The sequence below is a fragment of the Phymastichus coffea genome, unplaced genomic scaffold, assembly GCF_024137745.1.
Source record: "Phymastichus coffea isolate CEN01 unplaced genomic scaffold, Cenicafe_Pcof_1.1 PCOF00058, whole genome shotgun sequence".
Taxonomy (NCBI): Eukaryota; Metazoa; Arthropoda; class Insecta; order Hymenoptera; family Eulophidae; genus Phymastichus; species Phymastichus coffea.
The window spans coordinates 1,609,719-1,636,179 of NW_026706869.1; the positions used below are offsets into that span (position 1 = coordinate 1,609,719).

Below are 26,461 nucleotides of genomic sequence, written 5' to 3' on the forward strand. Positions count from 1 at the left end.
ACACAGTTTTACACGCGTGAACAGGTTGCAGTTAAGAGAAAAAACGGTGAATCGCACAGCTTGATTTCTTGCATATCTGATAAATCAGTGTGTGCGTGCGTGTTATCAGCCAGCTGATAAAAGATGTTATATCTGATTGTTGAATTGAATAAAACAACAGGTTCATGTACACGTTGGATTTGATAGCTTTTCAAATATTTTATCTATTGGGTCAATAAATCGTGCCTACTTCGTTGGTGGAATTATGAATCAGAATGACGTAGAGGTTTTTGATAAGTTCGTGGAAAGATATCATAATATAATAAAATAACAACAGGATTGTTCGTCGAACGTGATAATCAATATTTTTAAAAGTTCCGAGTTGTTAAACTTTATCTTTATTTATTTATGCAATGTGCGCGTGCATAAGACGTTTACTCGTGAAAAATAACTCATCCGAGACACTGTAATGGCTTAAAATTTCACGTTCTGTTGCGCTTTCGATGCACTACTGATTGAACGTTAGATTCGAATTTTTAAAATCGAGAGTGAGGAAATAATAATTGTACGAGTGAAGACACCGTTTCCACTTAAAAATATCTAATATTTTCGAATTCGTAAGTGTTTATTGTGAAATATAATTTACGTAAAATCAGGTTTGGAATTATAATAAAACAAATACGTATGTATTAGTGCTTAGTGATTTTATTTTCGTCTGCAACATTAGAAATCGTAGATGATTTTTTCAGTTTTTTATCGGGGTTATAATAATGCTTTGCAAAGTGTGAGTATGTTTGTGTATGTCTGTGCTCTCAATAAATCCGTTATCATAAACATTTTGAATACGACGGAGAGAAAAATGGAACAAGAAAGTCGCTCGATGATGATCTTTTTGCTGTCTATCCCTATACGATTACGCATAGTATACTTATAAAAAGTTTCGAAGTTTGTTATGTTAATAAATAATATAAAAAGACGCATATTGTATAATACATTTGGGGAGTGTAAGATATATATATATATATATAATGTATATCAAAAGATTTATTTTTTCATTTCTCTAAAAAAGTCTTGAACCAGTTTGGCAGTATTTTTTCGCCAAATATAATTTATAGAAAACGAGCTCGTGTCCCTTTTGAAAAAAATGTACAAAAATTCCGCGTACATATCAAATCGTACAAGAAAGTCTCTACGATTACGTTTACTTTCATGCGCGCGCTCGTGAAATTCCTTAAAACACAGTTTTGAAGGAAGCACTTCGACGAGTACAATATATCAATTGGAAGATGCTTATACCTGGCAAATAAAATATAAATAAAAGTTCGTGATTGTTTGACTTTGCGAAAATTGACAGGACGAGTTTAACGGCTGAGTATAAACGTTGATTCGTTGTATTGTATATGAATAAACAAAGCAAGTTAACCATTTATTAATATTTCCTAATATATGGCAACAAGGTCGACGTTTATAAAGTCTCTTTAACAACTTGCAAGCTACGTGATAACTGAACAAAAATGAGTCTGCACTCAGCCGATAAAGCACAAATTGTCAGAGGGGGCCATCGTTTTCCAGCACGCGCAGAATTTACGAGACAGAAGCTCCGAAGTTCCTTTTACAGTTATCGTTATTATAACGTACTTTCTACAGATTAGTCATACAGTTGATGTATATATTACATTATGTAAGATGCTCTTTACGAAGAGTAGAATTATTGTTTTTCATTTCTAGCAAACTAAAAGCCGTTGGGTGTATAAACAAAAAATTTACATACATCAAATTGCACTTAATGAAACGCGTTATAAAGAGAGCCAGTCTTCGTTCACAATTGGAAGAGAACATTTTTTTTTTAGTCTTCGACAACAAAAACAGAGAAGCAGTGCTTACTGTCTCGCTAGTCTTCGTAGAAAGTATCATTATATATTTATTTTCTATCAATATAGTTTATTTACTCTTATAATATTTATGTCAATACTGCAACAATCGAGTCGATTTCTTCTTCGCTTTTTTGTTTTATATAGCTCCCGACTATATAACTCACGTACTTCTTTATAATTTCGTCGTCTCTGTCTCTTTCTCTCGGTGCGCGAAAACGATGCTTTATCGAGTTGTGCCGTTTGCTTCGGGATTTACTCGGATTGTGACTTTGTTGTTGAGGCTGTTTGCCAATTTCTCGACGTTGTTCTCTTGACTGTTTGTCTTGTTGTTGGCTTCTTCCGTGCTGTTGGCGTTTTCGCTTTCCTTTAAAATAAATGTTACACATTAGACGCGTGCGCCTTACCATTAACTATATTCTACTTTGGATTTTACTTTCAATTGCTATTTCAAAGTATTCGATGCGAAATTTTGGTGTTTAACATGGAAAATATTTCTTCTGGTTACAAAGGAGATATCTATGAGTTCTAATTCAGAAAAAGACGTATTCGGAAGTTGCCTTACGTTAGTTATGCAACGTAACTAACGTCCATTGATTACTTCGAGGACGCTTCGATTAACGCGAGAGCGCGAGCGGAATTGGGCGCGCTCGAGAGAATTCGCGAGGATGAGGTGGAAGACCGGCACGCGACAAAGACTCATGAAAAAGAATTGCGAGATCAGGCATCGTTTCTCACCTTTTATATCGCGCGCGCCGTTAAAATTGCGTGGACAAAGTGACGCGTGGCTTTGACTCTCTATGTCTCTATTGCGTACGGTAGGCGCGATCGAACAAATCTCTTGCTTTATTTCGAGCTTTCGCGCACGTGTTCAGCTACGTTAATCCACCGTTACAGCAACCACTAACCCACCATGTAATTTACGTATTTGCGATAATTGTTCTATCAATTATCATCATTACATTTCATAATTTGAAATTCATGTAATATTTCGTTTTACATTTTAGTTTAAATCTCTGTTTTGACGATTATCTGGAAATCAAACTAGTAGATTAAAAATATTAAATAAACTCAAATTCGATTTCATATGGAGATTTTGCGAAGTATTTATAATGGACAAAATTTTGTAAGGCTGTTACTATCTAAAATTGTGAAAAATTATGCAAAAAGCATGACAAATTTGTCATAAATTGACGATTAAATATGACATTTTCGTCATGCTTCATCAATAAATTTTTAATAATTCAAACGGAAAAATATTCACATAAAATTTTATTCAATAGAATTATACTTATTTATGTTATTCACAGAAATTCGGTAAACGTGTAAAAGACAATATTGCGCAAGTCCATTTTGGATAAAAGAACCGTATGAAAGCACTACTAACATTTGTTTATTTATTATACTAATTTTTCAATGATTATAATAAATTAATAATACATTCGTATTATTAACTTGATTTTAACATCATCATAAAAACAGAGATCTAAAATTTCAAATTAGAAAAACAAATGAATAAAAATTGCAATTTATCATTACTTATCATAAATTAATTGATTTTACATGTATAAAGTATTAATAATAAAAATAGTACTAATACGTGTTAATTAAATTATAGGGTGGAAAAGGGTGGACAGGTAGCAAACTAAATGTTAATAGAAATTAAAAAAAATGCATGATACTATTGCAACATAAAGCTACTTTATTGTGCTAAACATCGTCTAGGACGATTTTCAACGCAATTAATTGAAAATGCACACCATTCGAAAAACTATACGAAGAAATCCATTTCAAGTCCCCTCAAGAAACTTAAAGGCGCAACTAAAACTCACCCCCCTAAGATTCGATCTGAGGAGCGTGGCAGCAAGCTCGCTATGAAGCCTCGACGCGGGTCTACCGACGCCGTTGTTGTTCGTTTTAAGAAAGCCAAGTTTGGATGGTTGCCGGGATTCGACATCACTGTACGTGCCGATACGAACGGCAACTTTTTTCAACGTCGAATGAGGTTTCGATGGGGACGGGAAATAGGTTTTTGGGGGCTTTGGCACTTGTGTCGAAGTTGTTGGTTCCTTCAATTTGAATGATTCAATACTTTGCATCTCAACCGCTTCGTCTATCTTTTTATTGTTGTTGTTGTTGTTCTTGTTGTTGGCAGTGACGAGGCTCGCTGGTTTTTTCGGAATCGTAGGCGGAGCTGAACTTTTGTCCTTTCGATGCTGAAATGTTGGATTGTTTTTCATTTGTAGAGGGGCTTTGAAAAGTAGATGTAAGTTGTACGAATCTCAATTATTTCACCCTCAAGGTACATACCGGACGATAAATTTTTTTTTTGTAGATTTTTCATTTTTGGAAATCGCAACTTTAACGGCATCAAATTTGATGCATCATAAATGAAATTACTAACGAAGAGTTACGACGAGTTTTCAAAAACGCAAAAAGGGCTATTATAATAATATTAACTACAAAACAATATTCTTCAATTTTAAGACATTTTACCATCGTATAACTTGAAATGATTTTGGCAATTAGAAGCTTATTTTAAAAGCAAGTTTATCTATCCGGTTTATGTTTTTATTGGACTGGAATTTAGGAAAAAAGAAATTTGAACAACTGTTAAATATTTTAGATTTGTATAGAGTTTTGACAGTTCATTGCAACCGGCAAAATTATAACATATTTAATTAGAAAATTCCGTTGAAATTTAACTTTATATTGACATCGACTTATTCTGCAAAATTGTAAAAGTAGCATGTACCTTAAGGGTATGATGAAAAAAATATCGTCTGAAAATTCAACAACCACATGACGTTGATTGAAAATCCAAATAGACGAGATAAAAGTAGATTCCAGTGCATTGAATTTGTATAGAAAGATGATGACAGATGGATGATGCAGTATGTGCCGTATACAGAAATATGAAGTTCTTCCTCTCGAGATATTTGCGAAAAGAATGATGTGGAAAAATAAATCATCCCACGCCGCATAGTCAGTGAGAGACAGAGAGCCTTTCGTGAGAAAGTGACCATATTTACAAATGAAGAGTGTGCACACACCGTGAAGAGAAAAACTTTTGTGTCAATTTATACGAAGCCGATGAGGACTTTCACTTTTTCACACTCGAGAAGAGCTGACGTTCTCTTATCGGATGAATGAGCCTTTTCTCTCGAACGATAAATAGGGTGATATTTCAATAGTTTACCGCAACATGCGAATTTAGTCTGTCTTGGATTATGAGATTTGATTAGTACTAAGAGTTATTTTATTTCGAATATCGCTGTTAGAAATGCATTAACATTGTTGGGTAAGCGCGATGATTAATAAATAAATAAAAGAAAGTAAAATTATTAATGATACCAAAGCTGAAAAAATTAATGAATGTTATATTTTTGTTTATGAGTAATAAGCCTTTTAGGGAGGGTGAGAATGTTAAAACTAAAAAAAATTATGAAAGAGAAGAGAATCTTCAAATAACTCACCTGTTCGCTGCTATTTTGCTCGTTGGACTGGTTACGCTGTTGAGCATTACTGAACATCCTCTGATGAGCGCGTTTGAATTCTTCCATGAGCTGCAAAAAAATAAAAACCGGAATAAAATTTCACACTTCCTGCGCCGACGGCGATAATAATGTTTTTGCCGCAACAGAAAAAAAGGTTTATAAATTTATTAGACGTAATATTCGCGCGTAACACCACAACACCGTTAAAAACAGATGTCGCAGAGACAATAATCTTCGGTTCACTCACCTTGTCGTGCGTAACTTTTTGTTCCTGAGCTCGTAGAGCCTCAGGGTTTTGCGGTTGCTTACGGATTGTCTCCGTTTTCTCAGATTCTTGAACCCCACCACCATTGTTTATATTCCGCTGCACAAAAAAGGAAAAAATACTCAGCAACAATGTATCCTCTCGTTAAGTTATTGACGATGGTTGCTGTTTTTTTTTAAATACATTTCTAGTATAACACGAGAAACTTAGTGGAAATATGTTATCTTCAGTGATTAATATTACAAGTTAAGAACGTTGATGATTAAGCATTCAGCATAGCACAGCCCAAAATAATCTCCAATTGATTGCACTCTTGAAAAAAGTTCTCAGACATTTTTCACGAAGCAAGACATTTTATTCTCAGATTAAGAAAAAAAAATGTATCTTTTTCGTCCACTGCGAACCTACCTGTTTTCGCCTTTGCAACTCTTGTGTAATAGCCGAGCCCAGATCAATGGGTGGCGGTGGCGGCGGTGGCGGCACCTTAACAGCTTTCCCTCGCTCTTGAACTTTAACCCCGGCGCCTTGCGCGCAAGCAGCTGCGATCGATGTGGCAAAACTTGATGGTTGTTGTATTACCAGTGGCGGTTCGCACGAGGACGACGCTGAACTTGTCGACGCATTGTCTTTGCCGCCGCATGACGATTCGAGCGACGATTCCGTTTCTGTCGAGCCTGTACTTCCCATCGATATCGTACTGCCCATTTGCATACCCATTGCGTTCATTGGTTTGGATTCTAAAAGTGAAGAAAAAAAAAGAAACGTAAATCTCGAAGTTTATATCGTCGTAAAGCGACCTCGTGAAACAATGTTGCAAGGTCACTCGCGAGCGAAAATTTATCGGGGTCTTATTCGCCCAAGTATCATTTGTTATTCCCTTTTAAATCATTTCGCAAAATTTCTTACCAGTGGGCCATTTATAGGGCATCGAAGGTGGTGCTGGTGGACTTGGCTGATGTACCTCCACCGACGTTACGGTTTTCCGTTCTGGTTGCTGCTGAGTTTGTTGCTGCTGCTGTTGTAATTGCTGTTGCGTTGGTTTGCTGCCGTTCAACACAACGCTACCGCCGTCTGTTGTTTGGCCGTTTTCCTGCGAGGAATACAATTTTCTTTTTTGTCCCTTACACTCTCGAAAGATGGCGTGAGAAAAATGAGCTCAGGGATCATTCATTTTAATTCCACAAGTGTGCTCAATTTTAAAATTTCGTGGCTTTTAAGAAGGTTGTAAAAGGTCCTTATTCAAAGTGTTTTTACCTTAACGAAAACGTCTTCGAAGACAACCTCGCGAATGCCATGTTCTCGCCTATATTCGGCTCGGCGATCAAGTTCGTCGCGTGGATTTGCATCGAAATCGTGACACTCGTAGTCGCGGGGTGCCACTGGATCATAAATTGGTTCATCGTCGTCGTAACCATTTCGTCGTAATGGTGGTGGTGGACCTCGACGTGCTTGATATTGTTGCTGTTGTTGCTGTTGTTGTTGGCCTATTCGGATGACCGTTGTATTGTTGACTTTGCGCATCCATTCTTGTGACTAAAAATTTTTCAAGTGGAAAATTGTCATTTTGTAGTTTGTGTTATTATTAAACTACAGATATTAAGATACCATTCCACAAAATCGTTTACTGGGTAGATTACCACATAAAGAAATACATTTTGAATCGTAGTGTTTGAAATTTCATAAAAAATAGTCTTTCCGCGCCAAAAGAAAAGAAGAAAAAAATTTCCAAAACATTTGCATGTAAACGTGGATATTATATCGCCTACTTGCAGCAGAGTGAAAAAGGGTATAAGGAAGCCAACAAACCATTTCAAAACAAACTCGTAAAATTGTTCAATAAATTCAAGGCATTTATTACGACACATACACGGCGTCTCGTAAAGTGCATCCCGTGGATTTCTAGAAAACACCCACCGCGATACAAACAATAGAAGTTGAAAAAAGTTATGAATTATGTAATAAAACTGGACGAACCTGTTCGACATGGCCCCAATCCGATGGACCCGCAGCGTTAATACTCGGTGGACAGCAGTTCCTGCAAAATAATATTTGAGAGATCTAAATATTTGCAGCGTTAACTTTCTAACGCGTAAGATTCACTTTCACTACTGCTTCATTAAGAGGTGGGTGGGTTGGACGACTGATTAGAGCTGGCCGTAGTACGTTATAGTTTTGCCGCAGGTAATTGTTGTGCGGTTGGCATGGTATATACCTATACGTGATTGCGAGGTGCGATATAATGAGGAGGTGTACTGGCTTTTGTTTCTCTTTCCTGTTTTTAGTGTCAAGGCGTATGTATGTGTGCGTTTTGATTTTTTTATTGTCATAAAGGCGCGAAATAGAAAGTTTAATTTTTCCTTTGCAGTTGTGTATTCCCCGTAAAAAAAGCTTTTTTACCGCGCTTGGAAGACTTACACGAACTATTTTAATGGGCGACTTCCAATCGCATACTAACTCACCTCAAATTTCGATTGCACGCGTTAGTCGGGCGATGTTGTGGCGATCCAACAAGGCTGGAATTTTCCGAGTCATAACCACTAGAACCACGCATCCAAAGTGCTTCGGGACAGTCGTAAACATGATTAGCCGTTGATTGTGCGTTTGGCGATGGTACGATCGGTCGATTGACGAGCAGATCGAGCACTTGCGCGCTACGCATCGACTCTATTGCACGTTCAAACGGCAAATCCGTCAAACTTTGACCGTTGCACCACGTGATTACGTCGCCAGCTTTCAAACCTGCCGCTCGTGCTGGGCCACCTTCTCGCGTGCCCTGCAAGAAAAGTTCTTAAAATGGAAAAGTTTGCCTTTTGCACGTAAAACGCAGTATGGATGAAGCTTGCTCGCGAAAATTAGATTATCGTCTCGAACAATAATTCGTTTTCGATTTTCTTGAGTCTTTTGCTCCGAAGACCATTCCATTTCATTTCTACACACCAGAGTAATGAAAAAAGCATGTACTCACCTGCACCGTGAGACCAGGTACCAAACCCCTGCATACGCCACAACCAAGCCTGCCTTTCTCGCCGAGGACCACTCTAATTCGAATTTCATTAGTAACCGCGTCGCCGAACTGCAACTGCTGCTGTTGTTGCTGTACCATGTGCCATGTTACAGGGTCATTGGGATTACTAACAGAGGAGAAAGAGAGAGAGAGAAAAAAGGTCAGGTGCGTTGTTTTCGAACGTTTAGAAAGTTTCGTCTGTTTTTCTCACTCTTTGACTGGGATCATGCCAACGCTACGGATCTTTAGCACGAGAACTTGCTGGTTCTTGGCTAAGAGTGCTACCTCTTGGTGGACTGCGTCTTCCACTGGATAACCATTCACCCGAAGAATTTGATCTCCTACCTATATTTTTGTGTAACAGAGAAACTTTTAACAAGAATATGTATACATTGAATTTTCTTTTAACGTAAAACTTGTTTCACGAATGAGAGCCGAAAGTTCTTAATTAGTGCAGTTGAGGAAAGACTTTCCTCACTTTAGGAACCATTTTCTCGGTTGATAGGGTAGTCAAAAATGCAACGCAAGTAATGAAAACAATTTTGTTTTGCGCAATATTTTAAAGGGAGCTCACCCTGAGTCCATGACTGTGAGCTTCGCCGCCAGGTACAACGTCGCTGACGTAGAATCCAGCGGCATATTCTCGACCGCCACGAAGCGAGAAGCCAAAACCCGCAGCACCGCGTCTGCGTAGTTTCACATTCCTCGTTACACCGATAACTGCCATTCGACTTCCACCACCACCGCCGCCGCCATTGCCATTTACGGGATGCGGTGGTGGTTGCTGTTGTTGCTGTTGCTGCGGCATCGCTGTGCTCGAGCCGCATGAACCGCCGCTCGACCCGGCTCTGCGTGAAGAAAAACAAAATTGAAAAAAAAAAAAACATACAACGAAAAGAAGTTATCGTAGTGAAACCTCCAGCAATTTTTTGCCTTCGCGTACTTTCCATCTCTAGAGTTTGTACGCAGAGAGCGGTCACTTCCTACCAATCATCGTTTCCGATTTTTTTCTCTTTCGTTACAATAATCAGTGCGTCTTGGCGTATTGGCGAAAGTCGATAAACACTCGGTCTATTGTTCCGTGCCACTAAAATTTCGTTTTTCCTATTCGTAAGTTTTCACCGGTCTCATAAACGAAATAAAAAAGGCAAGCATTTTCACCCGATGTATAAAACTTTCGACTCGTTAAACTACTCGCGTCGTTGTTATGAAATATACCTTGCACTTGACGACGACGCAGTGATGAAACGTGTTTTTTTTTCCGCTAATTTATTAACGAGTTCTTTCTAGTGGAATGTGCGCAGAGGCAGCGAAGATCGTAAATCCAAGGTCCACTGGACTGTTCTTTTGTTTATTAAGTGTTTAGCAACATTGTTGCCGAATAACTTTGACAAGCGGTCGTTCTTAGGACGTAAAAATGCTTGTGAAATCCCGCTCGATTATAATATTTTCAGGCGCGCGTGCGAAATGCCGAAACGCAACAATTGGCATTCCAATTCTTGCAGCGAGCAATAAAGGAAATTCGAATTTGCGGCGTATAATATCGTCCCGAATAGATATTCCAAAGCGAGTGTTGGCAAGGTCGAGTTACTCTGCAGCAGGCAGCAGCGGCAGTTTACCGTTAAGTTACTCGCAGCTAAGGCCAAGCCTCGAGGCTAAATTCCAAGAGAGAGAAGTCTTATCGAACTTCGGAAGCTGCCGCTGCTGCTGCTGATGCCCCATTCTGCTGCTGAGATTTGTCTACTACGACTAAGAATGATAAATCCAAGTCGGTTCGAAGGCTTAATTGAATCCATCGCGATACTTGCACTTTGATGTAAAGAAAAAAAAACTATCGAACCTACAAGTAGGAATAAATGGTCATATGTGCCTTCGTTGCGGATCTTACATGCTGATCGTAACAACGGACGAACGAACGATCCTCGCATTAAGATTAAGAAGCAACTTGAGCGTATCTTCGTTCTTCCGCGTTCTCTCACTCGACGATGAATTCAATCTCCTCTAATGACGCCATGTCGCTTTTCCGCCCCCTTTCTAATTATCTAATTATCCACGACGATGATGGCGGTATATACATAATGAATGCTTGTCGTCATCTGTGAATCGTGTTGAACATACTGCGGAAGATATCGATGGGAAGTATTTTCTCAAATTTTCATCTTGAGAATAATTTATGTAAAACTATGAAAGAATTTTTCGAACGAAAATGAAAGGTTTGTTTCTAAAATTGTCCGAATTATTCTTATAAATTATAAAAAAAGTTTTTATAAATGCCGTAGCATTTAAAAAATTTTGTTTGCTGTGAGATGAGAAATCAAACGGAAGATGATAAAAAAAAATAAGAAAAAACTTTAACGAAATTCACTTGTACGGTGTGTAATAAATGTTGAGTTGGTATTATGAAAAACGCAAATTATTCTACATACGTAGGTGAGTCGAGAGAAGCTTGGTAAATTGATTGAAACGCGTCTGAAATACGAGGCATTGTGTCTTATTATTATCAATCTTTCTATTAAGAATCGCAAAGGAAGTGAGACTTTGCATTAACATCACGAAATTCGATCGCGCCGTTATACACTATTCCGTATATTTATTCGTATCACGCGTTTTAAAACTGGATGGGTGTGGATTCTTCCCAACGAAGTCTGCCTCGAGCTATACGAAAAGCCCTCGTTTGCAATTAATTTTATTTACGATTTTATCGTATATATGCGAGTCTCTTTGGGCCAGTGGGTTGAACGAGTCATTTTTTCGAGGCGTGTGTGCTATGTGATTATTCCCCTCTCGCTCGTGATTGATATGAAGGATTTATTTTGTTTTTTTGGCCTGGATGCGTGTGTAGTTTAAGACCTGTGGAATTTTCCGCAGCGTCCTTGAATGCTTCGAGGTAAACAAAAGTTCTTGAGTGTTCGAACCATTCATGCGGTTCAAGATGAAAATTTCTTATTTTACGATGAGTTTCGAGTTTCGAAAAAATGTTTCTAAGAAATGGAAAAAACGTCAAAAAGACATTTTTATTATATCAGTTACTTTTTAACAGATTTTCTCAAATAAAATAAGTAAATTTACTGAATTATCAATAATTATATAATTTAACATAAAAAATGTTCTTATGATACGACGCAAATGACCACGAATCGGTTAAAATCAAAAACCGAAAAGTATTTTTGAGAAAATAGAGTTTTTATCCATATTTTAAGTGAATTTTTCAACGTTTAAGTGATTTAGTTCGTCAGATCAAGAGAAAAGTTGTCTTTTTAAGAGAAATAATATTTACATTAAGAAATTTAAGCTAAATTTAAATTACTTCAAAATAACCTTTGAAAAGATTGTAATTTCGATTTCGGTCATCGACCTCAGCACGAAAACTAAAAAATCAGGTCAGATGACCGTTCTCCGAAAGTGAATCTCCAATGCCGTACGCGTTTTACCCAAATTCGTCTCTCCACGAAACGTTACGTGTTTGTCGTGTGGTGTTAGATTATGTAAATGAAAAACCGTTGTGTACAGGTTGTCAAATCAATCTTCTAAGCCGATAACCATCGATACACATTTTATAAACTCGCGCGCTAAAAAAAACACGAATATCGCGCACTGAGTATAATTGCTTGTGACGCATATATTATATACCTTTCTCCCTCAAACCTGGAGAAAAACAAGGAAGCATTTATGTGTATTTTTATATTTTGTGGGAAAAGTCTGAATTAGTGACTTTTACTTTGCATTTCCACTTTTCTTCGCTCTCCGTTTTGCGATTTTTTTTTTGCATGCGAATTTTTTTTCTCACACAAGCCACAATTTCGTTGCAGACATGTAGAATGTGTTTAGGTGTAAAGGAAATTTCATTCTTTCACGTTGTTATGGGAAAGGAAAATTTTCATAACACGAATTATAAAAATTGTAAGCTCTCTTGCCATCGTCGCATTCGATCTGCATCACTTTCAAGGATAACGCACTGAACTTTCACTGTGCGAAAAACTATAAGCTTTTCGTGGGAAATATATAAATCGCACGGATTATGTAAAAAAAAAAAAAAAATAATGCAGCAATAGCTGCTATTTGCAAGTAGATCGACGAATTACTTTTATTACGTGTGCTTCCATTTTTTTTTGTGGGTTAATTACCTGCTACTGTTTTGCGTCTCAAGATACTCGCGCAAATTGTGCGTTTTATGTAAATATGCCATAGGAGACCGCTTTTTTTTGCAAATGCCAATATATATTTGCCGGAAGACGTTGCGAAAAAATAATCCCATAATCTTCGACAAATATAACGTTATGAACGTTTGAGACTTATAAAGACGGGAAAACAGTCATTTACGTAATTTGATGATAGCGAGAAAAATTATCATACGTTGCCGAAGATAATTTGAGTTTTGTTGTAATCAATTAGTGAAAAGCATTCGGTTCACTAGCGTCAAAGATAACATATATATTTTACCTTTCTAAGTTACGTAAATATATATATATATGTGTGTGTGTGTTCGAGCTATTTATCAAGTTCGTATGTATGTGTTGTATAATAAAACGTCTACGGAATAAAAAAAAATAAAAACCATTGTTTTTTCCTGAAACATGTGCATCGGATAAAGACGAAGCCTCATCAGTTGTGTGTTACGTTCAAGGCCATCGCGACGACGACGAAGACGATGTGTGTCAGGGGGTCAGTGACTCGGCCGGTTTTCCCGACGACGTTTTCTCTCGGGTCATCACTGGTGCGGCCGCGTTCTTTCTGGAACGCATCTCTCTTCGTCTGGTTATTTTTTGTTTTTTGTTTTTTCGGAGCGAACGGCACTTTCAGTTTTCGACGAATCGCTATGTTAATGAATCGCTTCTACGACATATCGACAGTACTTTGCGCGTTCGGATACATATTTGTCTTTGTATTATAATTTTGACCGCGAAAGGGTGCGAGAATGATAGTAACCATGTAACCTTGACAATAATTGACTGCCGAAGGGGGTCGTGAGAAATGATCACACTTTAACTTTATTGTTCTTTATGCGATGATTTTAATTGCGCGTGCGTGTACTCACGCATGCTTTATAATGATGATCGTTGAACTACAAGTATGTACGCGTAAGATAACAAGCGATAATAGAGAGGAATGAGAGAGAAAGCTTGGAAACGCTTGGTTTAACCCGCAAGGGTACGCACTCGGTTATTTATATTCGGATACCGCACTTTTCTGTTATGCACATCGCTTATTTTTTAAGATGACTTATTATATTAAACTTTCGAATTGTTAAGTGTTGCATCACAAGCTTAACCATAAATCGACTGTCTTGCAATGTTAGTGCCAAATCAGATTGAAAGACAAATTAAAAAATAGTTTTTCAAATTTTGAAGCACAATTATATCAACGCTAAAGGAAAACCGACTTTTTTAACGTAATTAACGTAATTAATCTGATTACTTTTACCAAATTAGAATTCGTTTCGATTATTATTTATTTATTAATTTATTGGTATAACATTTGACAAAGCTCAGTAAAAGCAAGAATTTTGTGCGTTTTTAATGATTAATTGAGAAAAACACGTAAAAAATAAATAATTTCATATTCTGCAATGAAAATGTTTGTGCCGTTTGAATGAGTCACTTATCTTTATATATTATTAAATGCAGACTCGAGATGAAGAAAATGTTCGTGGGTTGACGATCATCATTTTTACCATGACTGTTTTCTAAAATGATTATTTTCTTTTTTCCAAGCAAACACACGCGTCAATCACAGCGAATGTGCGAAGAGGAGTATATGCACATCCGGGCGGACTCCATATTTGCTTTATAAAGTAAAGTGGAAAACTCTTTCGCACGCTCGATTAGAAATCGCAGTCGCAGCTCTCTCTCATTCCGCGTTCTCTATGTTCTCTAATTAGATCTAAAATCCTACCAGTGGCATCTCTCTTAGCGTTCATTTTTTTGCTTGATTTTATATATATATATATATATATATATATATATATATATATATATATATATATATATATATATATATATATATATATATATATATATATATATAGTAAATCTGTAGGTTAAAATCAACAAAAGCGCTGAGGCTTTATAAAATCAGAAGTATTCGTGAAACATCCGATATGATATGCTGATGGAACAGAAGCTTATAAACTAAATAAAGCAATGTATGATTTGAGTAAAAGTCTAAGAGCTTGGTATGAGTGTTTTGATGATTACATTAGAAAAATAAAATTTTAAAGAAGTGAGAGCGATTATTGTCTATGTACACGGTAAACCCATGTGTTTAAATTTGAACGTTTAATATGACGTCACCCACAAGAAATACATTGTCCTCAATTTTAAACACTTCTAAACGTTTCAATTCGGTGACAATGTATTTCTTATGAGTGACGTCACAATTACACACTTAAAACGTTTAAATTTAAACACATAGGATTTTAAGGTTTTGCCGTGGTTACAAAGCATGAAAAGGACAATGTAATTTATTTAATATTGCTAGTAGATTATTTATTGATTTGTAGAATAAAATCGTAGGTTTAATTAACCTATTTGATAATTTTTCCGATACATCTTGAAATGAGTACAACTTCTTAGGTATTTGTGGAAAAATGGGTGTCAATTCTATTTTTATTCATCAATGGACATCAATGGATGTAATGTATTTCAAACAGTATGATTTATTCATGCGTGTATACCATTAAAGTTGTCACGTGAAAGTTTCAAAGAATATAATAAATAACAAAAATATAAAAGAAAGAGCGTGCGAAGTGCGCTAAATATAACACTCGTGTGTATTTTCATATACCGAGAAATAACGATGTGGTATAGTATTGTGAATTGTCATGCCGCTGAACGATGCGACAAATTCTTGTCCATGAACATTAGTACTTATATTATATTAATTTATAATTGCTGCCTATATTTTAAACTATCGTCTCTCCGAATGGCAGACCCTCTCGTTCTTTCTTGCTCGTGCGCGCCACGAAGAGCCTGCAGCCTTTGCGCACACGTCTGGAAAGCGTCAATAGAAGAGTCATCGAATTGCAATGTGCATGCTGTTACTCTGTTTTACTATTGATATATCATTTTTTTTAATTTCTTTAAAATTTAACATTGTTACAACATTTTCCCAAAATTCATGAATTTCACAACGTAAATAGTGCAAAATGATAAATATTAATTATGGTTTAAAAAATACCTTTATTCGAATCATCATTATATTATATAAAACTTTGTTTAATCAGAAAACGATGTAAATCTCTTAAAAATATTCAAGTTTTAACTAGATTCTGTGGTTATTATTGTGGAATCGGCAAGGAGGAACTTTCCCTCAACCCTTCCACGTTATACAGGCCTCAATTATGTTTGCTCAAATAATCTTTTGGACCTATGTTACACATGATAATGTTGTCAAATTTAATTTTCCATGGACATTAAACTATTTTTAATAATAAGCTTCAATAGTCAAAGTCCCAAATTTTAATAGTAACAATAATAATTTCCAGAAATTTTATGATTTATATTAAACATATCGATGCAAGCTTATAAATTTATAAAGAATAAATGCTTAATTTAGTAATATTATCTAGACTAATAATCGAAACAAAAAATGTTTTAGTCAGTTATTCAATAAACATCTTGCATCACCGATTTGTGACAAAAATTTCAACTTTTTTGACAATCACCCATACATGTATATAATTGCTCGATAATTACTAAATTTTATTCTTTATTATATTTTTAGGTCATTATTACTGATGAATGGAGTGAAAATAGTCTATTTCAGGTAATCTCGTTGAGATCAGAATCAATCGTCTGAGCTTGTAAGTTAAGTACACGGCGAAATTCTGTCCTGTATGTAATTTGCCAATTTCGTAAGTTAAATAAAGCCGCTCATTATTTGTAATACATAAACTTTGTCCATGACTAACCTATTTGTCTGTCCTCTATACTCTATGTGGACTTATATTGTTAAAATCACGTGGCGTGAAAGTTAGTCCGAGCTTTTCTTTGTTGACGGGAATCCACGTAAATAATTCGCGAGTAGAATCGCGGGAAAATAATCAATTAAATGATTTACTCCCGCAGAAAGGAGAAAAAATTTAATTCCATTACGTCAAAAGAAAGTTACCTGTTCGTAGAAGCACTTAACGTCATCAACGGAAAGCTCTTCTACTTTACATTCTACATTTTTCCATAAAATACAAAGGCTTCCAAATTGATTCATAAATTCTCACTTTTTAATGCTTGAAAATTCTGCAAATGCTTTACATTTTCTAGTTCCAATGATAAAACTATTAAATTTTTCATTTATATGCTGCGATCGCTATCATTGTGGCGAGCATTTCATCATGTATATTTGTATATAGCGAGGCGCAAAGAATACCATTGAAAAATAATGCTTCTCAGTAAGTATTTGTTTTTCGAGCAAACGTACGCGTCAATCGCAGCTAATACGAATAGGTGTATATGCACATCCGGGCGGACTCCGTATTCACTTTATAAGTAAAGTGGAAAACTCTCGCACGCTCGATTAGAAATTGCAGGTGCAGCTCTCTCTCTCTCTCTCTCTTTCTCTCTCTCTCTCTCTCTCTCTCTCTCTTTCTCATTCCGCGTTCTCTGTGTTCTCTAATTAGAGCTAAAATCCTACCAGTGGTATCTCTCTCAACATTCATTTTTTCATTTTTTCTGCTCGATTATATACCTATATCTATATAGATATATATATAGTAAATCTATAGGTCAAGATCAACAAAGGTGCTGTGTCATTATTCGTGCAACGCCATGGCCATGGTAATTCGTTTCTTGTTTCTTGGGCAGGTTCAATGGCATTGTGTTTAAGAGATTTTTTTCCCTCGTGTGATTTGGAAATTAATTTAAAAAATTTTCTTCCAAGGCATCAAGGCATTCTCTTGCTCAGCGGTTGTCAAAGAGGACTCATTGGTTCAACTCGCTTGCATTTAGAAAGTTATAGATGGATTAAAGCGAAAAAATTTGGGAATACTCCTAGTGTAAATTCTTAATGGTCTCTTCCAGAAATCGATCAGTATTACATAAACTTTATCCCATCAAAGTTTTATGATTTTCTAAAGAAGCGTTATACGTTAATTTCAGTCAGGAAATGACAAAATATCGTCTCTTTTGTATTTCTTCATAAAAAGACAATTTTTTAAATTTCGATTTAGAAAAGAAAATATAGATCACTACAATAGAAAACCGTAAAAGCTTAGTTTTGAAGCAATTCGTATGTTAAAAGAATGGGTAACGGTGCTGGTAAAGACAGGACTGTATTTAAACATTGACACCTTGGCCCGACGTCGCACCATTCAATCGCTTTTATAATTTTTTGTCAATCTATATTAAGTCTTCAGTTGTGATACACGCATTCTTGATAAACAGTGTACTCGAAAAATTTAATTTTTGAAAATTGGTATGCGCGTGCGTGTAATAGATTTTGACGTAATGCACTAGATTATAATTTTGTATAAACAAATACACGTTTTTCGCTTTAATCCGTCTATAACTTTTAAAATACAAGCGAAGCGCTTTTTTCACCACGCGGAGTCGTCGTTGGCAACCGCTGAGCAAGAGAACGTCCTTAAACGTAGAGATTCGACAAATAAATTTGGCGCGTGAACTCTTCTCGATGGAAGAACAGCAACGACATTCAAGAGTCCTTTTTTCGCAGTATAATCAAGTACAAGCGGTAACTCTAACTTTTATCAGTCGACATTGCTTCGCGGAAGTGAAACATAAATAACATAGCGAGAACAATATAAAACGTCAGGCGAATACTCTCTTCCACTTAAAAGCTGCTCTCCCCCTCCTCCTCCGGCGCTCGACAAAAGATTTCCAACTTCTGTTTCTCCCGCGGTAGAGCCACACCCGCTGCCACCGCGCGGAGAGTTCGTGCGCTGGCGGCGGCGAGAGACGATGTCTTCCCCCCCCCCCCTCCGCCTGGAAAACGAGAGAAATCGTCCTCCATTTTGCGCGTTTCCCCGAGCGGCGATTTCGGCGACCCTCCCGCGCGCGTAACGCGAAGCAACCAGTTTGCGCGCCTCGCGGAAACTGGCTGCTTTACGCAACGCGCCCCGGCTCTCGATCGACGCGCGCACCTCTCGCCGGGGTGGATCGTGCCTCTCGCCGCGCGAGACAGGTCCGACGTTGCGCAACGACGCCGCCGTTCACCAGCCGGAGCCTCTCCGCCCTTTCTTCTGTTCACCTGCCGTCGTTCCGCGAGCGAGCTTCAACCTTCGCAGGAATTTAATCCTGTAAAAAAGTCAACTTGGGCGCGACGGAGATTAGGTTCCGGAAGACTGACTGCGGAGGACAAAGCGAGGGATTTACTTTGCGCTTCGATCCTTTCGCAGGTTACTTTATTCGCCGTGACGACGATAACTGCTTCGCCCAACAATGTAGCGAGCCGGTGTCATTTCACAACAGCGCGGATAAACAATCATTGCGATTGTTTGGCGACGCAGCTTCTCGGCGGGAATGAAAAAGCGGCCTTCGGAAAATCTAGACTTTCGCCGAATATCGCGAAGACGAGTAATTGGCATGCAGCCGGCGTCCAATTAACGCGAGCGCGACATTATGTCAGCGGCAGGTGCAAACGGTTGCGCAAAGCGCTCGGCTTTTTCGGCGGCGGAGGGGGCGAGACAATCGGTTCGCGCGCGCGCGCGCGTCGTGACGCAACGCGGCGCGCGCCGCGTCATCTCGCGCTTTTCCCACGTGTGCGTGCGCGCCGATCCTTGTGCAAGTGCCGTGCGTCACGGTGCGAGGGATTTCTTTTCGGCCGATCGGGCGCCGCGCGTCGTTGCAACTCGCGTCGCGAATCCGAGTGGGGTCCGACGTTGTTCGCGCGCCCAAAACAACTTGGATGTCGGCGGCGGGGGGAGACGCTTATCTGGCGCGCACATCTGCGCGGCGTCTCTCCGATACCATATACACCACCTACACCGCGGGATGTGGGATCTACAACGTTTTCCTGTGCTATAAAGGCTCGTCGCCTCTACCGTTAGACTACACGCGCGATAATGCGCGCGCTGTTTTTAAGGACGTTCGCTCGCGCGCCGGGCGCTCCGTTCGTTTTCCTTTTCCTCCGTTCTCGGGCACGTTGGAGTCGCCGCGAGCGATGTTTTCCATTGGTTTTTGGGCAAGTACGCGAATCTCAAAGTCGCGGACCAAGAACGATCGAGCCGGCGCGCGGATAATCTACGCGCTACGATTGTTGTTGTTTTTCTGCTCTGCTGCTTTCGCCGCTGTTTTACGGCAATATTTACGATCGCCGTTCTCTCGGGAAAATCAATTTTCGTTCGTCTGAATTTAACGATCGCACATAAAGCCACTGCACGCGAGTTTGCTCAATTCGCCCGCGTTATACGTATTTATTTCTTTCCTTGCCAAACAGCAACAACAACGATCGGCTGGAATGCATAAATCAAGATTCATTAACGCAACTCGAATTTATCACTGCCGGCCAATTAGACGATGCTCGTTTTCATGTACCAAGGTGATCTAATTACAAACTTGTTTTATCATATGCAGTCAATCGAATTACACTTTTCTCCGCTGCTCACGCGCGCACAATAGCGCGTAGGTATCCGTGCAGGTGTGAGCAGGGTACAGGAATGTCCAATGTTACGGTCGAGTTATCAGGGTCGTGTCGCTCGGTCAATGTTCACCGGAAGTCCCGTATCCGTCGGATGAAACGCGTCTTTCTCATTTTTTCGACGTAACGCACGTTAGAAGACCGTCATTTTTCAATTCTTGACCGCGCATCTTCGCACTGCGACGGCACGGACAATAGTGCGATTCGCGCGCAAGTTGACAGCGTAATTACTACACGTGCATGCGACTGTGTGCGGTAATGGGAAATCTACGAAGGCAAGGTATCTTTCTTATATATCCTAATCGTGCCAAAATTCTCTCACGTACGCGTTGTAGATTACCGTTATGCATCTTCGGAGAGACGTAATTTTTCTTTTTCAGCGGTGCTTTTTTTCTACTCGACTGATTGTACATTCGAAGCGCGAGTGTGCGTCAAAAATTGTTCTTTTGAGGTTGACGTAGTTACAGTTATGTAGGATTAGTATTATCTGAGTGTATCGTCAGGCTGATGGACCTTCGAACGGTAGGTGTTGATCGTTTTTTACTTATCAGATGTAATATCCAATCAAGATTCGACAAACTGGCGTCCTATTCGCGTCGGTAGACCAGAAGGTGCGCAGACACGGATGTTCCGAGAAACGCGCGAATAAGTCAGTTGCATGCCGAAACACAACGTCAACGTTAAGAAAATATTCCATTAAAATTTATTCGACAATACCTCACCGCGCGGATATTTCGAAAAGTCTGCGGTCCAACGGCACCCTGATTAACGTGAAAGTCTGTTTGCGCGCGCGCGACCGCAGCGCCAAGACAAAACGTCGAATTCCGCGCGGGTTACGAGTTTTCCTCTGCTCTTCCCGCCGCATGCTTTTCATCTCGAAAAGTCGTGAAAAAAAAAAAAAAGAATTATCGCGTTTATCTGCCGGGCAGTTTACGAATTGCGGCATTCTCGGAGAGGAGAGTTGAGCAACGATCCTCTCTTTTTGGCCAATCGTTCGGACAGTTCTTCAAATCTTCGGACTACGCATTATCTTTACACTTCGAATTTGCAAAGGCAGCAAAGGCATTCGGCAAGGCTGTAAAAGTTAACGACGTATCCTTCTCGCCAGCCAATTTTCCGCATAAAAGGGCACCGACGATGTTTCTCTCACGGAATAGTTATGCGCAACAAAGGAGAGCATTTCGTGCAATCTTTTTCTTTCCCAATACATCCGAGCGAGAGAGAAAGGGCGTTGAACGAAATTCGGAACATTGGTCCACTCTTTGCGACACACATACGCCGAAGCCTTCACACATATATTGATCGGAGGATGGACGGACGAACGAAGTGAAAGTCTCTCGATCTGTCCTCGAGTGGGAAGGCACTTATTAATCCCTCGCCGGTCGTGTAATAAGAAACGAAGAGTCATTTAATACTCTGCGCGCGTGTGTTTCCGCAATTGCTCTGTTTACAATTTTCCTGGCTTTGATTCAGTCACTGTCCTGGACAGTGGATTTGTCCTTTGCTTCGTGTTGGCGTGAAATTTGAATGCCACCGCTGTGACGATATTCAAATGCAAATTAAAAATTCTGGAAGCCAGGAAAAAAAGTCTTTTTCAATGAGATGCAACGGAGCATGAGTCAGTGGATCATTACGTACGCATTCGACCAAACTTCGTATATATCCACGTTTAAGGTCGCCAAACGTGAACCAATTGCGTTGTTTAAAGCGTCAGACCTAAAATGGTGCCTTTGAAATGTTAAAAGAATCACTTGGCTTTGATAAAAGCGCTTATCTCATTGTAAAATTTAAAGTGGCGATAGATCGTTTCAACTGAAAATTCGACGACGTGCGACAATCGTCCGCAAGCGAACTCGAGCGAGCCCCGGATCAGCACTGCGAGTCAGCGAGAGCTGAATAATTCGGCAGCGAGGGGACACGGGAGATGACCGGCGAGGCAGTGCAGCCGAGCCAAGCGGCTTTCGTCCCGTCGTGGCTCTCGCGCGGGCAAAAAAAGATCTGGGATAGCGCGCGAGACGGTGCGAACCACTGGCCGGCGAGCGCAGCTAGCCGGCAGATTGTCACCTGGCGCTCTCCGGGGGCGCATACCTCCGGACCTTCGTCCGTTTACCGGCGGTGGCATTCTCGGCTGCGGCGACGATGCCCGTCCGCGCCGGCAAGATTATCGCGGCCGTTCTCCTCTCGCGAAGCGAAAGCCGAGAAACGCTTGCCAGCGCGCGATGATCCAGCGACGTTCCCACTAGGAATCGCACCGTTCAAGAAACATCGAATCCATCGGACGCGTGCAGTCCCGGAAGTGTGCTTTTGCATCGTGTGTGCATTCGCCGCTCTCTCTCTCTCTCTCTCTCTCTCTTCTCGCGCGGCCTATATATAGCGGTATCCCATTAGAAGGAGAGCTTTTAACTGTATTGAGGAGGTCGCTTCTTTTTCTTTCGTTCCTTTTCACCTCTTGCGCGCGCGCGCGCGCGCAAAAACAAAGCACGCCTACTTGTACTTGTCGCCGTGCAAACCTTCCCGCGCGTCAAGGGGGTTTTTGCCCACGGCGCGTTTTGATTTTATTCAGCGACGAGGAAAAATTAGGATTTTAACGATGCACGTATGCGCGCCGCTTTGTCGTGAGTTTGCTGGCGAGGCTTTACGCGAATGAAAGACGAAACTGGGTGAAGAGAGATAAGAAGAGTCGTGCCACTGCGTGCGCGACTCTCTTTTTTTCCTTTGCTTTTTTTCTTTTCTTTGAGTTCGCCGGATCGAGCGACGAGGCTCGTTATAAATGTCAAATCGTTGCTCGAATCACGCGCGCGCGCGTGGATAAGATTAGGACGATGTGTTAGGCGATGCATCACTGATAAGACAATAGGGAACTACAAGTCCTTTCTATTTCTTTGACGTAACAGGATGGATGACGACGGTATTTTGAATCACGCGTGCCAGGTAAAACATGATATCGAAGTGTCAAACGATCAGAGGTTCGTTCGCAGGATGTCTCAATCTTTTGCTCTTTCGCGCGAGGGAAGTAGAGAAGCATCCAGCGACCCGAAGCAAAACGAGCAGCGCGCTTCGCCCTATTCACCTAATAAACCCGCGCGCAAACATTTTTAACCCACACTACCGGCGTAAAATTACACGAGGACTCTCTCTTTCTCTTCTGGTGTGCAAAAGCGAAAGAGCCCTCTTAGCATTACCTACCCTCGAACAAGAAAGCAGAACGGCGAGTCTCTCCCCTTCGGTTATTCCTATCTTACGCAAGGGATCGTTTCACGGGGGTGCACGTAGGCACACGCACGCACACACACGTACGCAGTTGTCTGTTGCCGTAGCATTCGACCGAATCGATAATCGCACCGAAAATTGCTATTAGGCATCGCCGACGCGTTTCTCCGCATTGAAGAAGTCCACGCGTAGACGTGGATTTCCCGTCGGACGCTGTGGCTGCGCTCGAAAAACTACCGGCAAGAAAGCCCGACGTCGCGGCACACGTAACAGCTGAGAGCTCGCACGCGCACCGGGCTTTTGCGCAAAAAGCGCAACGAAAATCCGGCGTCCGAGTATTTCGCGCGATACGCGTGTGCGCGCGCGTAACAAGCTATGCGAGGAGAGATACAAAAGTATATACAGCGCGGTGCGCGCAGGAAGCGGTCAATGGCTGCCGCCGGTGCAGGTTCAAGGAAAAACCGGCTCTTTCTCTCGCTCGCGAGCGCACGCCTTGCGCGCGCGTCCTTTTTGCGCGAACGAAAGAGAGAGAGAGAGAGAGAGAGAGAGAGAGAAAAAACGAAATATCAGCCAGTTCGAATAGCCGTCTTCCAGCGTACGCGGCGATGTGCGCGCGTCCACCCACCTTTTTTTCCCCTCTGTTTTCCCCTCGATAATTAAAACGAGTCGCGTTTTCTTCCAGGCTCGCTCGACGCGCGTCAAGGATGGCAAAGGAAACGCGATTGATGGAGCGCGAGCTAATCTCAGGACGACGCGAGGAATCTTTCGAGCGCGAATCGGCGACAAGTGGGAACGCCGTGTCCGCTGGCTATGTCGCGTAGTATTCCTTCCGGGAATGCGACGCGACGTCGCGAGATTCGGCTGACTTATGTGCCTGCCTCGTCGTCAAAAACGGCGATCAACTCGAAGCTCCGTACATGCGGTTACCGCCCCTATCATTTTTTTTTTATCGTACACGCGCACACTCGCAGACGCCCACAGAGACGAACGAAGGTAAGTAGTATATATCGAGGTGTCTGGCAAATCCTTGAAAACGAGTGCAGTGACTCCGTTGCCGCTAACATATCGATCCGTTGGGGCGGTTATGTGCTGCGCGCGTCGTCGTCGTCGTCGTCGTCGGTAGCGCTGACCGAACGCTGCTTTTTGACTGTACGTACCGATGATGAACGTAGGCCGCGGTCGACATGCTGCTATCCATAACCCATGTATGACAGGCGTGCTCGTTGAAAACACTGCGTGCGAATGAGTCGACACCTGTGCACTGTTAACGCGCGCGCGCGCGCGTGTGTGTGTGTGCGTGTGTGTGCACGAGACTTCGGGTAACACCGGGTATATGCTCGCGACTGCTGTCGCGCACCGACTGACGGCCTGGCCGCCTGGCTCTTTCACTCCGCGGCATCGAAGAGAAATGCTGGGGCGCGTGAGAGAGAGAGAGAGAAGGTGGTGGGGATTCCCCGGGCGGCACCGACCGACGATGCGCGCGAGCGAGACAAGGAGACAGCACACATGCTAGGCACATGCTAGGCACATGCATTCCTTTTTTGGAGGGGTTGCTCGATTTCGCTTTCGGTAATTGCAGGGCAACGCCGCTCTCATTCTTGCTTTTTGAATGGACGGCAGAGGGAAGCGCTCTTTTTGTTTTTTTCTCGCGCCTACTTGCGAGCGGAAAATTTTTTCGCGTCACGCTCCATTAATTCGAAGATCGAAAGTTTCATCGGGTTATTTACGGCATCTCAATATCCGCGCGAAGACTCGTTAGCATATCCACTACTCTCGATTGAAAATCCATCCGCGCGTGAAACTCCGTACATACGCAATGGACGATGTACATCAGTACATGTGTGTTGAGCCAAGCGTAACGAGAGCTCCCGCTAAGTATTACAATGCCGTCATTGTTCTTTTGCATATATAGGAATTTTCGCGGAATATTATTGATTGTTAGGTGGTATGCGTGTGCGTGTGTGTGGTGATCGACTTACATGCAGCTTTTAATGGATTATGGATCTTTGATTATTCAAAAGCATTATATATAGTACATCGGGTAAACACGCACGATATTATGGGACGTTAACAACGATAGCATCGACGACAGGAAGCGCTCGCAGATGCTTCCTTTAGATAAGAAGAGAGCTCTTGAGCAGTTCTTCGACATGAGTATGCGGCGAATCTAACGAGTCTTTTTTTTTTCAATCATTCAATTAAGTAGTCGCGCACTGCGAAAAGAAATTTTTCTAATGGCACTGCACCTCTTGATAAAAACAATTTTTTCGTAATATTTCGCGTTAAATCAAGGGAAACTGAGCGATCTGCAAATGAATGTAATCTCGTTACTCGATTCGGAAATTTTGGCCGTGATAACTAGAAATCGTCGCGAGCGGAACGAAAAATGCCAAAATTCCGATTTCGCACAGTGGAGCAGACCGTAGCCGCTAGCTTTTCCTTCCAGAATGACATCTCACTGCGTTTCATCTATATAACCCTGGCAATGGCCGCGCGATCTTAAAGAAAAAAAGGTCATCAACCGTGCGTTTTTTAAAAGCACGCCTCATCTCATCAATATTTCCTGAAGAGTGTGCATAGAAGCGAGACGTTGCTGCTACTATACTCGCTCGGACGAGCGTCTTCTCTCCCTCGGGAGCGTTGCCCTTGTGCGGTTGCACCTTACCTTTCTCTCATCTCTCTTCTCTCTCGTCACCTTGGAAGATTGTTGCACTCTTGATGATGATGATGATGATGATGATGGACGCACCTTTTATCGAGCGCGTCCAACTAAAATAAATTAATGAGCCCAATTGAAAATTTACGTGCGCGTTGTTGTTATTTCTTTTAGATTTCGTAATCTGAATAATTACACGCGCGCGCGCGCGCGCGAGAGAGAGAGAGAGAGAGAGAGAGAGAAGATTGAGTTATCCCCGGAGAAAATTGTTTCTGCATCCATCAAAAAAACACGTACGTACGAGGTGAGCGTGGCATAAAAGGCATACGCTGCAAGAGAGTGCCGTTGTTTAGTCTCAATTGTGTTCAGGCTCGACCGAGTAAACTGCGC

General features: G+C 40.8%; 1 protein-coding gene across 1 annotated transcript; it reads right to left on the bottom strand.

Annotated features, from left to right (window-relative positions):
* Nucleotides 1-521: 521 nt before the first annotated feature.
* On the bottom strand, nt 522-24,761 carry LOC131666270 (uncharacterized). The gene is made up of 13 exons (XM_058938785.1): nt 24,573-24,761; nt 9,191-9,464; nt 8,828-8,961; nt 8,578-8,743; nt 8,072-8,385; nt 7,587-7,647; nt 6,867-7,145; nt 6,519-6,702; nt 6,021-6,349; nt 5,595-5,711; nt 5,327-5,416; nt 3,683-4,066; nt 522-2,217 (listed from the first exon to the last, which is right to left on the bottom strand). Exons 1-13 carry the CDS (start codon nt 24,611-24,613, stop codon nt 2,077-2,079), a joined length of 2,514 nt encoding a protein of 837 aa, XP_058794768.1. The 5' UTR covers nt 24,614-24,761; the 3' UTR covers nt 522-2,076.
* Nucleotides 24,762-26,461: the final 1,700 nt, after the last annotated feature.

Coding starts and splice junctions, on each gene's coding strand:
- LOC131666270 (XM_058938785.1), bottom strand. CDS start 24,613: ATGGATAGCAGCATGTCGACCGCGGCCTACGTTCATCATCG. Junction 9,465..24,572: donor GCGGCCTACGTTCATCATCG/GTACGTACAGTC, acceptor TTCTTCACGCAG/AGCCGGGTCGAGCGGCGGTT. Junction 7,146..7,586: donor ATTGGGGCCATGTCGAACAG/GTTCGTCCAGTT, acceptor AAAAATTTTTAG/TCACAAGAATGGATGCGCAA.